The sequence below is a fragment of the Sciurus carolinensis genome, chromosome 13, assembly GCF_902686445.1.
Source record: "Sciurus carolinensis chromosome 13, mSciCar1.2, whole genome shotgun sequence".
NCBI lineage: Eukaryota > Metazoa > Chordata > Mammalia > Rodentia > Sciuridae > Sciurus > Sciurus carolinensis.
In genome coordinates, this window is record NC_062225.1 from 56,245,618 (window position 1) to 56,258,814 (window position 13,197).

The 13,197-nt window shown below is 45.4% G+C and overlaps 1 protein-coding gene across 1 annotated transcript in view; it reads right to left on the minus strand.

Moving 5' to 3' along the window:
* The window catches only part of Epas1 (endothelial PAS domain protein 1), an 83,536-nt gene that overhangs the window by 17,825 nt on the left and 52,514 nt on the right, over positions 1-13,197 (minus strand). Inside the window, exons 3-6 of the mRNA XM_047522981.1 lie at positions 12,882-13,033; positions 12,392-12,476; positions 8,795-8,913; positions 8,472-8,677 (exon numbers count right to left, since the gene is read on the minus strand). Coding sequence (XP_047378937.1) covers positions 8,472-8,677; positions 8,795-8,913; positions 12,392-12,476; positions 12,882-13,033 — 562 coding nt within the window. The remainder of the gene's footprint in view (positions 1-8,471; positions 8,678-8,794; positions 8,914-12,391; positions 12,477-12,881; positions 13,034-13,197) is intronic.

The following is a 13,197-nucleotide window of genomic DNA, read 5'->3' on the forward strand; positions in this document are numbered from 1 at the left end:
CCTCTACCCTCAATTCCTCTCCAAAACTGGTGACCTGCAGATTCAATTCTCCTAAAATAATCTTTCCCTCCTGCCTTCCCCTAGTTAGGCGTCCACAGTGATTCCTGTTGCCAACCACAGCCAGTCAACTGCCCAACCTCTACTCCCCGACCCCCTGCAAATCCAGTCTCTATCTTCCAAGCAATTTGATTTTCAACTAACCTGCAGCATGTCATTGTGCCCTGTACCCTTTGCTTTGGTGGCCCTGTGGTCATACTTCCCTGGCCATGGCAAACTCCTTCCTGCCACCAAGCTTTTAGGCCTCCTCTCCTCCAGCTTATCCAAGCCCTGACTTTTACAGGGCCAGATGGAGACCTCACCTTCTCCACAGGGTCCTCTCCACTGTCTCCTCATGAAGTCCTGAAGGGCATGCAGTGTCACCAAGAGCATGCATCTGTCTCTTCACATCCTACGCGGTCAGTCCCTGAACTCAGGGGTCACCTTCCCCTTTTGCCTCCTCCACAGGGGAGCTTGGTAAGTTCCTGAGCAGCTGGCCAGCAGACCCTTTTCTCTAAGGTGCAGCCAGAGCCCGTCTCTCCCAGCACTGCTGGAACTGGGCACTAACCGTCTACTTTTCTTGATTAACGGCATCGACACGTCCCGGTGTGCACATGTGCAAGCACGCAGCCTGCAGCAACCCTCAGGACATCCAATCCATCCTCCCTCCAGTGCCTAAGGTGTCTGGTATTAATGTGAGCAGCACAGAGGCAAGTCCTCTGCTGGGATGAGACTTGGAACTGAAAGTCTTTCAAGCAGTGGGAAAAACTTCTGGGCAGAGAGGTTTGGGCCTCAGCTCACCCCCCAGCAGAGGTTTCTCCAGTGAGACTCCAGCTACTTACACCAGGCAGCTGGTCCCACAGCAGAAGGATCTATCCCTCACTTGGCTCTGAGTAAAGAGGTTTCTGAGCTCCCTGGCCATGGACATATCCCCTGAGACTGACCCTGGAGGTAGCACCCGAGGGAACCATGGCTGGGGTGAAGACAAAAGGAGAATAAGAAGGCAGAAAAGTTCTGGCCCTACAACCAAACAGCTTGTCTGTTGGGTCAAATGCATCTCAAACTTAGCCTGGGAATTGAAACTGGACTAGGAGCCCTGCTGACAACAGCTGGCCATTTACAGGCTCACTGATGTTCCAGATAAGCTGCTTCCATTCCTGGGCAGGTCTAGAATTTTCTAGAGACTCTCAATAATGAGTATACAGGCATTCTAGGAAAGAAATGATTCTATTTCCTGGAGGAATTAAATTTCCTTTTAAGATTAGGATCTTCAAAATGTTCAAAGCAAATATTATAATCAGTCTCATGGTTTTTTTTTTTTTAAATCTAATTAACATAACATCCATTGAAAGGCACACAATGGGCATGTTTTAGAAGTGGACAAACAAACCTAGATTTCAGAGTTGCCAGATATCTTCCCCCTAGCAGTTTTCATTTATCTTGTCAACTAAAATAAATATTTAATGTCTCTTACTTCATTCCTTTAAACAGACTACTGTAAAAACTGGGAAATGCACATATCCCAAACACAATTGAAGAACATTCGAGTTGTCAGACTTCACAAAGCCAGGAAACCCCAACTTAAAGCTAATGGTCCTTTGCCAGCATCTGCAGGCACGTCGACGCCGGTGGGGAGGTTAATGAACTTGTTTAATAAGCTTGTTTATAGGATTGGCTACTACAGCACACAAGGGCCTTCCCTGCTCATTTCCCGGGGCTCTGACACACCACCAGAGCTGGGCTGTGATAAAAGTTTCATCTGCTCTCTCCCTCAGGGCAGGGAAAACTTTTTCTTTTTTTTTCTTCTTAATTCAGGATGCTTAACTCACTGGGAGAATAAAAATCAGTTTGGGTTCATCCACAAATTTCAAAGTCAAACTCAGTAGGATTGCTGTATTTTAAGGAGAAATGGAACTCTAAGGACTGAGTTCCCAGATTTCCACAATGAGGACAGCGAACGCTCTTTCATCATAGAGTGGAAAAGCAGTAGACCCAAGACTAAGTGAGGGGAGACGTAGACAAAGACAGACTGCCGCACAGAGGCAGAAGAAGGAAAAGAAAACAGAAAACAGAGACGAAAGGGCTGTTCAGCTCGGAAGTTAGTGTTACCCAAGTAAACGGGTGGGCCGGCCTCCGGGCCGTGGACTTGAGAGTGAGAAGTGCCTGTAAGTGTGAACCGAATCATCCATGGTCCCTCAACTGCTCTTTATCCTTAAAAATGGCCAAAAGCTCAGTTCCAAATGGACTACCTGCAGCTGAGTGAGAGGGAGGAAGTTATTTTCTGGGTGCCGTCACCTCAAGAGGCAGAAGTCCAGCCCCAAGCTCACAGGGCTTGTTCTCCTCCCACCCTGTGACCTCCGTGGCCTGTCCATGCAGTGTGGCAGTCAAGCTGCTTGGCTTCAGATGCCACCGCCCGTAGGCTATGGAGATCACGCTGCAGCTTTTACCCCTGTGCTCTCCATAGGGGAAGGCTCCGCTAAGCATGTAGACAAGATGGCTAGAGTATTTCAGCTACTTAAGAGGACAAAAGTTGTCAGCACTTTATAACCACCTACTGTCCAAAGAATGCATTTGCTAATAAATACTGATATTAAAGTCTGCACTGTCCTTCCAGCCTTCTGGCAGTACTTGATGCGACCATTTGGTTTCTATACACACTTACAAGCACTGACACTGAATTTCCTTAGTAATATCTAGATAATTCCTTAACTCAGATTTCAAAGCCTGTTTGTATTGATATGTTCCACCCAGATTTTGTTTGCTTCAAAGAACAGTCCTAAACCTTTTGTTTTCCTCAAATATTGCTTATATGAATTCTATACAGTTAATGGAAAGTCAGTTTTTCTTTATTACATCAGTGTGGTGTGTCACAGGGGTGACATGGGGTGAATTTATACACAGGGAAGTAGCCCTGGCTCAATCCAGGACTGATCCTTCTGACAAATGTCATGGCTGTCTGTCATTACCACAAATTCCATGAGCAGTAAGAGGAAGTTTGCCTTGAACTAGTAATAGTGAGAAACAGATGATGCAGAAGGAATAATTTTTGAATTGGGAGGTCTATTAAACTTTGAGATAACTTTCAAAGAGAATTTATAGAGTTGCCTCTTCCAGGGAGTGTTTCAAGCTGCCTAGATGAGAAAGAATAATATAAAAGTATTTCTTATTCAAACTCTGCTAGTTCCAGAATGTCAGCTGAGCAGATGCAGATGCACACGAAGAGCATTTGATGGTTCCTCTACCTCAGAAGCGCACTATACACTTTACTTAGTGAGACGACAGCTAAGGAATAAGAATGCAAAAATATTTAGAAGAGACTACATAGGAAAATAAAATACATGTATTATTTTGAAGGATCACCTTGAACTTAATATGGCACCTATCCTCTAAAAAGTAGCCAAATAATTTACTAAATCTACTCTCTAAACAATTTGCCCTAAGTCAGGCTATTTTATTTTCAGTCTTCAAACTACTTTCCAACCTTCTTGACATATGTGGATTTCACAATGTGGCTTCTTACAGTTTTTTTTTTAATTGATATTCTTCTATGATCTTCTATTTTCCCCTCACTTTTGCCATCTTCATTATTCCTGACTTTGTATAAAATGAATTCATCATAAGACTTAACCAAGTTCACAGAATTTAGAATGCAGTTATTTGAACTTTTTCCGACTATGACTCCTGTTTTTTTTTTTTTTTTGACTCCTGGTTTTATTACATTTATATGGACTTAATCTATTGACAAAACAGGGTTGCCCTCAAATTCTCTATCTATAAAGATTAAAAGACACTCTTTATTAATTTGAAATTTTTACTATAATTTTTATACTTATCCTCCCGGTGATATTGGATCCTTTCTACATAATTCAGTTTTAGAATTTATTTCTAAGATGCAGGAAGACTCACAGAACTCACAAAATCACAGTGGGGTAGACTCTGCTCCAGTTTCCTTGATGAGTGGCTTAGTTCCTTCACAGTTACTCTCTTTTGCCACTAGATGGCATCTCCACATGAATTTAAGAACCCAGTGCAGTTTAAATTACTTGGAAACAATTTTTGTCTTGCTTTTAGGTGAATGGGATGTTTGATTTTGTACCTTTCACTGTGGTTTCATTAAGTTGCTTATCTCTCAAACTCTAAATTCTTGGATATCAGGAATAACTCTATTACTTCTTGGCTATAACAGTCTCTGGCACAGGATTAGATGCATAGTAGATGCTCAATAAATAGCAGTTCATGAATTGGTTACTCAGTATTTTAGGAAAGAGTATATATTTATGTGTGAGTCATGAGTGAAGATCTTCAATTACACTGATAATCAAGACATTATTTTTCTACAATCCATTACACAACTTTAGTCCCCTTGTCAAGAATAATCGATCATCAATAGGTAGAGTATCCCTAATCAGAAAATCTGAAATCCAAAATGTGATAACATGATATTCAAAAGGTTTCAGATTTAAGAACATTTTGGATTTTCAGGTTAGGTGTGCTCAACCATTAAAGTCTATGCAAATATTCCAAAATATTAAAAACTCCAAAATCTGAAATATTTTTTTGGTCCTGTGCATTTCAGATAAGGGGTACTTAACCTAAATACGTAAATGTAACTGACATATAATTTGTTTTAGACTTTTAAAAATATTTGCTATGTCTCAAATAATTAATGCAAGACTTCATATGGTTCTCTAACCCTTTATTAAGGGGAGGATAAATGCACTTTGAACCATCTACATGTTTTTGCTCAGTTTCAGATGTTTCAGAAAGGCTATTGCGGGTCCAGTTAATTTTGGAAACTTTGTTTTGTTTGTTTCATTTTCTCGCCTTCTCCTCTCTGTTGTCTCTTTTTTCTATTTGACCCTTTTCTTTTGGGTTTGTTTGTGTCTGTGGTCTCATTATATCTAGGTAAAGTGTCAAACTGCTTCAAAAGTGATTCTGTGGATTCTAATCGTTTGACTGTCTTCAGATTCTTATCCATTTCCCTTATGGGGAAAAATCCCCTTTGTGGGAAATCATAGCCCCTCCTGTCAGAGGTATTAAACTGAGTTAATTCCCCGATGCAAATGGAGCCCTGGTCCCCATGAACAATCATATGTAGGTGTTGGTGTTTTAAATATCTGTCTTAGAAGGGTGTGTGTGCGCCCATGTGTGTGTGCACATGCACACACTTCTCCCTATCTCAACGCAAAGAATGAAAACAAAACAAGCTATCAAAAAAAAAAAAAAAAAAAAAAAAAACCAACACCCAACAACAACAAAACCCAAGTCCTCATCAAACAAACAAAACAAAACAAAAACCACCACCACCAACAAAACCCAAGTTCTCATCAAAGAAATTGAGAAATAGCACTTAGGGATTAAGCACTTAAAATAGTCACTTCATAAATTGTCTTAGCCTTATCTGTGCCCTTGTTCACTAATCTGCTAATCGGTTAAACACAACTTCTGTGTGGCGCAGCATTCTGTGCTTACATGCTTCTACCTTCAGCTTTCCTGCACCACTGAGTTCAGAGTCGAGGCCATGTAATTAGGTTCCTTGGAAGGCAAGATTTTGCTGAAAATGCAAAGTGTCCTACGGAACGTATAAGCGGCATCTCCCTCCACACGATGAGTCACAAAGCCCTAAATGACAGGTTCCTTTATGCCGGTATCTCTTCTGTCCACCAGTCCTCAACCAAACTGAGATGTCTAGCACGGCGTCTCTCCCCTTTCTGTGTATGTTTCCTCTTCAACAGTTTTAGGCACCCAATTTCTTGTGTTTTGCTCCCTCTTTTATACAAAGGTTAGTGCTTTTAGAAACTTACCTGAAACTCATTCAATGATAAGGAATAATGGACTAACACTGACTTATCATTTCAAGGGGATTTTTTTTCTCACATTACTAAGAATCATAGTCTTGAGTCTTTTTTTTTTTTTTTTAAATATCTTTTTGTTACCATCTAGGGATGGCAGCTTGTTTTCTAGAACAGTAGAGTTTTCCCTGCACGGTAGAGTCACATGATGACTGTGCTTCACTTACAAGGGCCACCTCCTTCTAGGCTGCATGGCTAAGGCGTCCTGAGCACCACTTCACCTCAAAGCAGTGACATGTGGTCGTGTACTGGAATTTCCATGTCAACTCAGAAGACCACTGAGAGGGTCCACGTCTTGGCACTGCCTTCTGCTCAGCATGTTCACTTCTTCAATACAAGGACTGCATCTGATAAATAGCCTACCCAGAGCATGGATTCCTCTCACGCCTGCCTTTGAGCAACCTTTCTCTCCAATCATTAGTATCAGCACTGTTATCCCAACAGTAACAGCAGCGACACTCTCAATAAATGCTGACTGTGATGACATTCTAGGACAAAAGCCTTCTGTTATGGTTTGGATGTGAGGGGTCCCCCAAAAGCTCACATGTGAGACAATGCAGGAAGGTTCAGAGGAGAAATGATTGGGTTGTAAGAGTCTCAACCCAATCAGTGATTTAATCCCTGATGGGATTAATTGAAGTGGTCGAGTGTGACCAGAGGAGGTGGGAATTGGGGCGTGGCTATGGGGTATATATTTTGTATCTGGAGAGTGGAGTCCGTCTCTCTCTCTCTCTGCTTCCTGATTACCAAGATGCAAGCTGCTTCCCTCTGTCACTTTCTCCTCAACTCAAGCCACAAGGAATAGAGCTGGCCTTCTATGGATCTCTGAAACTGTGAGCCCTCAAATAAACCTTTTCTCCTCTACAGTTGTGCTGATAAGATTGTTTTAGTCACAGCAGCAAAAAAGCTGACTAAAACACCTTCAGATGTGACTGTTTCTCCCTATGAGGGTGGAGCTCTTTTTTCTACTTCTGAAACTACCTACGACTGCCCGGAGCTCTGAGTCCTGCTCCGGTTATGGTAAAAACTGAGGGTACAGGAATGCCTCAAGGAGACTTTCACAAAAGTTCTGAAATTATGTCGCAAGTGGAGGCCAATCTCAAGAAGGAGCCAACCACCAATACCAGGTCAGTCTAGAATCAGAGGAGAAAAACGCAGCCTCATCTGGAAAGCAGGGTCACATCTTTGAAGAAACCAGATGCCCCGCTGGAAAAAGAAAGATGGGGGAGGCTGGGTAGGAGCTCCCTTCCTGGGGCAGGTGGTTTCCTGCTGCTGGGGGCAATACATGACAGTCTTTTGCTGATGGTCTCTCCTTCCTCTGCTAGGCCTCGGTCTTCAGAAGTGATCTTGTCTCCTTGAATTTAATGAGGAGATTTTGCTTAGGGGAGACGGAGGACAGAAGTGAGACCCAGGCAGTAACAAAAAGCCTTGCGTGTATTATGGTGCTATACTTTCCCAAGTGCTTCCACATTACCTCATCCTACAATGGCTCTGTGGAACGGGCAGGGAACATATTATCTCCATTTTAGGGGAGTGGTAGAGAGTTTGGGATGGTAAAATGTTGATTCTGGATACTGCAGAAAGTGGAAGCCAGGCCCCCAGGAGCTCTTCCCTGAGGGACACTTCTGAGGTACACTAATCAGCGTGATGCAGCAGCATTCACTTGAGCTAGGCCTGCCCCAGGCCTCCAGGGGGTAGGCCCCTCTCCAGGCTTCTCCTTCCCTTCTCCAGGCCTCTGCCCATCAGATCTGTCCTTCCTGTCTCCTCCTTTACCTCCTGACCACCAGGCCTCACAGGCACAGAGGCAGGACAGGTGGAAGTTAGGAGCTATGGTAGGGTTCAGACACCCATGATGACCCTGGCCGCTTCTCCACTGTGTTAACCTTCAGCCTGGGGTGGGAACTAGAGATGACACAGCTTCCCTATGCAGCCGGAGATGCTCTCTTAACAACTCCAGTAAAGGTTAGAGTGAGAGCTACCACTGAATGTGAACAGAGGTCATCCAGCCTGATTCCGTGCTCTTAACCACTGTGGTGTCCCTGTGAGAATGTCATCGGGCCTGGAATTGGGATAAGAAACTGGCTTAGCTCCTTTAATCTAAAAGCCTTCAAAGCTAGGCTAGAGGGTGGTGGCTGCACTCGGGAAGGGCAAAGGCAGAGGGAAAAGTTCAGTCAGTCATGGAAGAGAATGAGGGGAAGCCAGCCAGTCAACTTCAAGGGCCAGAACCTGAGGCCCCTGGCTGGTCTCTGAATTGAGAATACTAATAGAAATCTCTAGATTTTCTTCTGGAGCAGAAGATTGCCTCAGAGGTTTCCTCAGGAGCCTGACATATATGTGGACAAATATGCGCACAAGTCACATTCCAGAACAACTCTGCAGGAGAATCCTGAGGTTGAATCAATGGAAGACTATCAAATATGGTGCTAGGAACCTCTGAGGAGTACTGATGGAATGAGATGCAACACAGGCCCACAGACTTGCCCCCAGCAATACATCGTTTACGCCCCTTTCCCGTCCCTTCTCTATAGGTCTAACTACAAACACACAGGTAAGTCCCGCCCCTTCCCACAGCACACACCACACCTGTCATCACAGTAGGTGAACTTCATGTCCATGCTGTGGCGGCTTAGGAAGGTCTTGCTGTCCAAGGGGATGTCCATGTGGGATGGGTGCTGGATGGGTTCACACATGACAATGAGGCAGGACAGCAGAGGCTCCTTGTAGCCGCAGAGACTACTGTGAGGAGGACAGTTGTTGTAGACTTTCACCTGGCCAGTGCAGTGCAAGACCTGGGGACCAGCAACAGAGGTCAGATGTGGGGCTGAGAGTCTGGAGTGGAGCACGGGTCTTTAGCCATCAACCCCTACCTACATCTAGGACTCCAACCCAGGTTGGTGGTGTCCTACCTTCCAGGTGGCTGACTTGAGGTTGACAGTTCGTCCTCGGTTGGTGACTGTGCACTTCATCCTCATGAAGAAGTCCCGCTCTGTGGACATGTCTTTGCTTTTCTTCCCAAAACCAGAACCTGAATGGAGAAGGATGGGGCAATTGGTGGCTTAGTTTTCCATTTACATTACCAAAAGGCCCAGCTGTCATTTTTCTTGGCGACTCTTTTCTCCTATCTCCCAAGTATCTGTACTTGTAGCACCTGCAGCCCACTATGGCCACTGAGCTCCATCATGGCCTGAGGGCTAATGGTCTCTCATCTCCAGCCCATCTCAATTGGAGCATGAACCCCTAGAAGGTAGGAGCTGTCCCATCATTTGACATCCCACTACACCTAGCACACAGTTAACTGTCACCTGACAGCAGAGGGGCAATGAGTGACAATGTCCATAGTCTCAGCAGACTTCTGGGGCAGGCTCCAGCAGAAGTCTAGGGTTCAGCTGGGAGGGACCACAGACAGTCCAAGGGTATAAGTCTCTTAATGTAGGACTTTCCTCGAGACACTCCTATCCTTTCTTTAAAACCTCTCAGGAATTGGAACACCCCTGCATCCTCCTGATAACCTGTAATAGCTATAAGCAGGACAAGATACCACTCGCTTTTTCTCTAAAGTGACATATCAAAACTTAAGAGACCTCTGGCCTAACTCTTCTTGAATTGGGTGAGCAAGTCTACTTTGAAGATGGGGACAGATTCTCTCTTGGTCGAAATTAAATAAATCACTAAAACCAAAAGCATAGTCTCCTTCCTCATAGTCTCCAAATAGCCTGCCCATTTATTTATTTATTTCCTTCCTTCCTTCCTTCCTTCCTTCCTTCCTTCCTTCCTTCCTTCCTTCCTTCCTTCCTCTTATTTCTTTCTCTCTCCCCCTCTCTCTCCCTCCTTCCATCTCTCTCCCTTCCTCCCTTTCTCCTTCCCTTCTTCCCTCCCTCCCTCCCTTCTTCCTTCTTTTTCCTTCTCCTTCTTTTTTGTAAAACAGAGTAGTAAATGCAGTGCCAGTCAAGTCTTTATTGTCTCCATCTAAATGATGCCTATTGCCCCCACATCTAGGTCATTCCCCAAGGAAGAGGTACACTCCTTCCCTCTGCCCAGCATCACAGAACAATCTAGAACCTTCCTTAAAATAGTCACATTCCTCCCTCTGGGCAAAGACACAGTCTCTGCACCTACACCTCCAGGGGACCTTAATTTATATGACTGACACATTCCTGAAGAACTGTACGTCAAATGAATTGTGAGGCACCCTTGAATTGAGTGCAACTTTGGGGAGCCCACTAGGAACAGACCAAATGACAAATCTTTGTTGTTGTTTTAAAGAAAGAATATCCCTCCACCATAATAAAACCATCTCTATGCTTCTCACAATTTTAATTTTTATAGGCAGGGTTTGCATATAATGTGATAAACCTCTCTTGGGGCTAGGACCCACCACCAGGAGTTAGGGTTGAGGGGGCTGGAAAGACTCATTTTTGACTGCTTGCTTGGGTTACGATGTGGACTCCTAACCTGTTAACTTCTGAATTTTCCTCATTCTGATATTTGATTATTTTTTCTAAACATACTTCTGATAAGATCACCCTACCCCTGCTCCAAAACCTTCAAGATCTACTCACTGCAGGATAAAGTTCAAGGCCCTCCACTGGCTTTCAAAGCCTTCCACAATCTGCTTCATGCCTTATCTTCCTCTAGGAACTCACACTAACCCCTTGCTTCTAGAGCATGAGTCCACCCACAGGTCAGTAACTTCAGTGAGAATTTGCTGACTCGCCAAGTTTGACTGATCCCAAGTCCCCAGTTGTGGACCAAGAGATCTAAAGTTCTACTCAGATAAGTAGAGGTCACTTGGCTGTGAGTCATCGCACTTGAGAACTGGAAGGTCCTACACTTGGCCTTATCTAATACTGTCAGTTTGAAAAGAAAGACTCTGAGGAACATAGAAGTGAGGTACTTAGTTCAGGTCACAAAGTCAAACTAAGATTACCATCAATGGTTGAATTGAGACCAGGAACCCAGGGGCCAATGGGTTTTGGGAGTAGAGAAGAGAGACAGTTCCATCCCCACAGAGCTGACTGTTCCACACAGCCCAGACAAGACCTTGAGTAGTCACAGGATGCTCCCAACCTGTGTCCTGCAGGCCTTTAGGTGGGAACAGAGGGGCTGGGTGAAAGGTCAGGGGCGGCAGTGGAAGGAGAGGCTGTTGAGATCCTGTGCTCTGCAGGCCAGCTGAGTACTGCATGCAGTCTGACATGGGTGGAGGTGAGCTAGTCAAGTGTCCCTTCTGCAGCAAGTGGGGCAACAAGAGCAAAACCTTGCAGACTTGCCACCACTGCCTCTGTTATTCAGGCTAGACAGGAACACACCCATCACAATGGCAGGTGATAGACATTAAAGAGGATGTCTAGATGTTAGGCAGAGTCTGCCCAGAGCAGCAGTAGATTCTCAGGTTCAGAAGGGATTGTGGTGGACACTGAACCCTACTGCTGCCCAAAGCTTCAATCCTCTTGACAACATTCGTGCCTTTTCTTGAATGTCCCAGTTATAACAATGAAGCCTCATTGTCCTTGTAAAGTGCCTCTGCCTGTGAGGATCCTTGTGTCCACTGGTATCTGCTAGATACCCCCACAGACAGAGTCCAGTATACTAGACCTTTGAAAGTTCCTTCTCCTGCCCTGCGTCTCATCACTAGAGGGCCAGGTTCATTCTGTGGCTCCTGTGGTAGTTAATCTCCAATAGTGGCCCCAGTGAGCCAAGCCTCCTGACACTCATGGCCCTGTGTAGGTTCCTCCCACGCCATATCAGGACTGTCTGTACCTTGCTCTAACCAGCATATTGGGGCAGTAGGGCTTCTGTGCCAGTTTCAAGACTCGACCTTGGGAAGGTTTTTCAGTTTCTACTTTTGCTCTTTTGGGAGCTGTGAGCTGCATGTAAGATGGCCGCCCTGAAGACTCCACATGGAGAGGGAGAGGCCCTGAGAGTCATGGAGTGGGAGACAGAGATCCGGTCACCTACCTTGCCAGCCAACTGCCACAGGCCCCACCCCCATGGGTGAGCCATCTTGATCAATCAACCCAGCCTAGTCCAGTCCCCAGTGACTACACCTAGCTAACATGACGTGGATCAGGAGACCTACCCACAGAACCCACAGACGTGAGAGCATGGTGACTGTTTAAAGCCCATATTTGGGGTAGTTTGTCACACAGCAAAAGACAAGTATAATAGCTCTTCTGGGCACCTTGGCACCGGTGAGCTTACGGTTCGGGTGGTATCATTTGGCAGATGCGCTCGGCTCTTAGGTGATGAAACCTCCTAGAGATAGCGTCCTAACCCAAAGGAGGGCCCTGGAAATGCGAGGTCAGGCACCATGTGGGGCCCAGGGGAGTATTTCTTAGTACTGGGTCCTCTCAGTGCCCTTCCACTCATCTCACAGGCTACTGGCCTATACAGTGGGTTGGGTCAACTGGCGGTTATAACGGATGTCAGCTTTTTTCTGGCATCACTGTGGCCTGGGCCATCTCTCAGCACATCTCCTCCCGAGGGGACGAGAAGGAACACTTTACCAGTTTTCAGAGTCAGGTTCTCACGAATCTCCTCATGGTCACAGGGATGAGTAAAGTCAAAGATGCTGTGTCCTGTTAGCTCTACCTGTTTCAGAAACAAGGTCAGGTTTCATTATTCCCAACATTGAAGTGAAAGGCTCCAAGGAGAAGCTGAACTACCATGCAGATTTGGAGGTAGGGAGGAGATGGCATCAAGCAATTCTTCTCACCACCCCAGGTCAGTGTTAGGTCCAGAGACACATGGATAGATTAGAATAGGACTCCTGATGGTGGCAGGGAGAGCGCTGCCCATCAAGATGGCCACTGACAATACCAAACCCAACGCCAGGGAGTAGGAATGTGTTCCTGGGGTGTGTGGCCCGAGGCAGCGAGCATCAGAGTGGGCATGTGCAGGGAAAGGTCAAGCGATATTGTGACCTACAGCTTCTCCTAATTTATAGCCCAAATAGAAATGTTTTCCTTTTATGAAAGAGGTTAAGAAGTATGTCACCTGGGTGAGTCCCATGAACTTGCTGATGTTTTCGGATAGAAAGATCATGTCGCCATCTTGGGTCACTACAGCAATGAAGCCCTCCAAGGCTTTCAGGTACAAATTATCCATCTGCTGGTCAGCCTCAGCTTCAGATTCATTTTCAGAGCAAACTGGAAAGACAATGAATGTGGTGTTGAAATAAATATGATGGATGTCTGCTGGGATGGCTCAAGGACAGCAGGTAGGCTCTTCTGGAAACACACACCTGCCAACTACCACCCAAGTGTCTGCCACATGCCTAAGCAGCAGGCATTATATGAGCACCACTACCCAG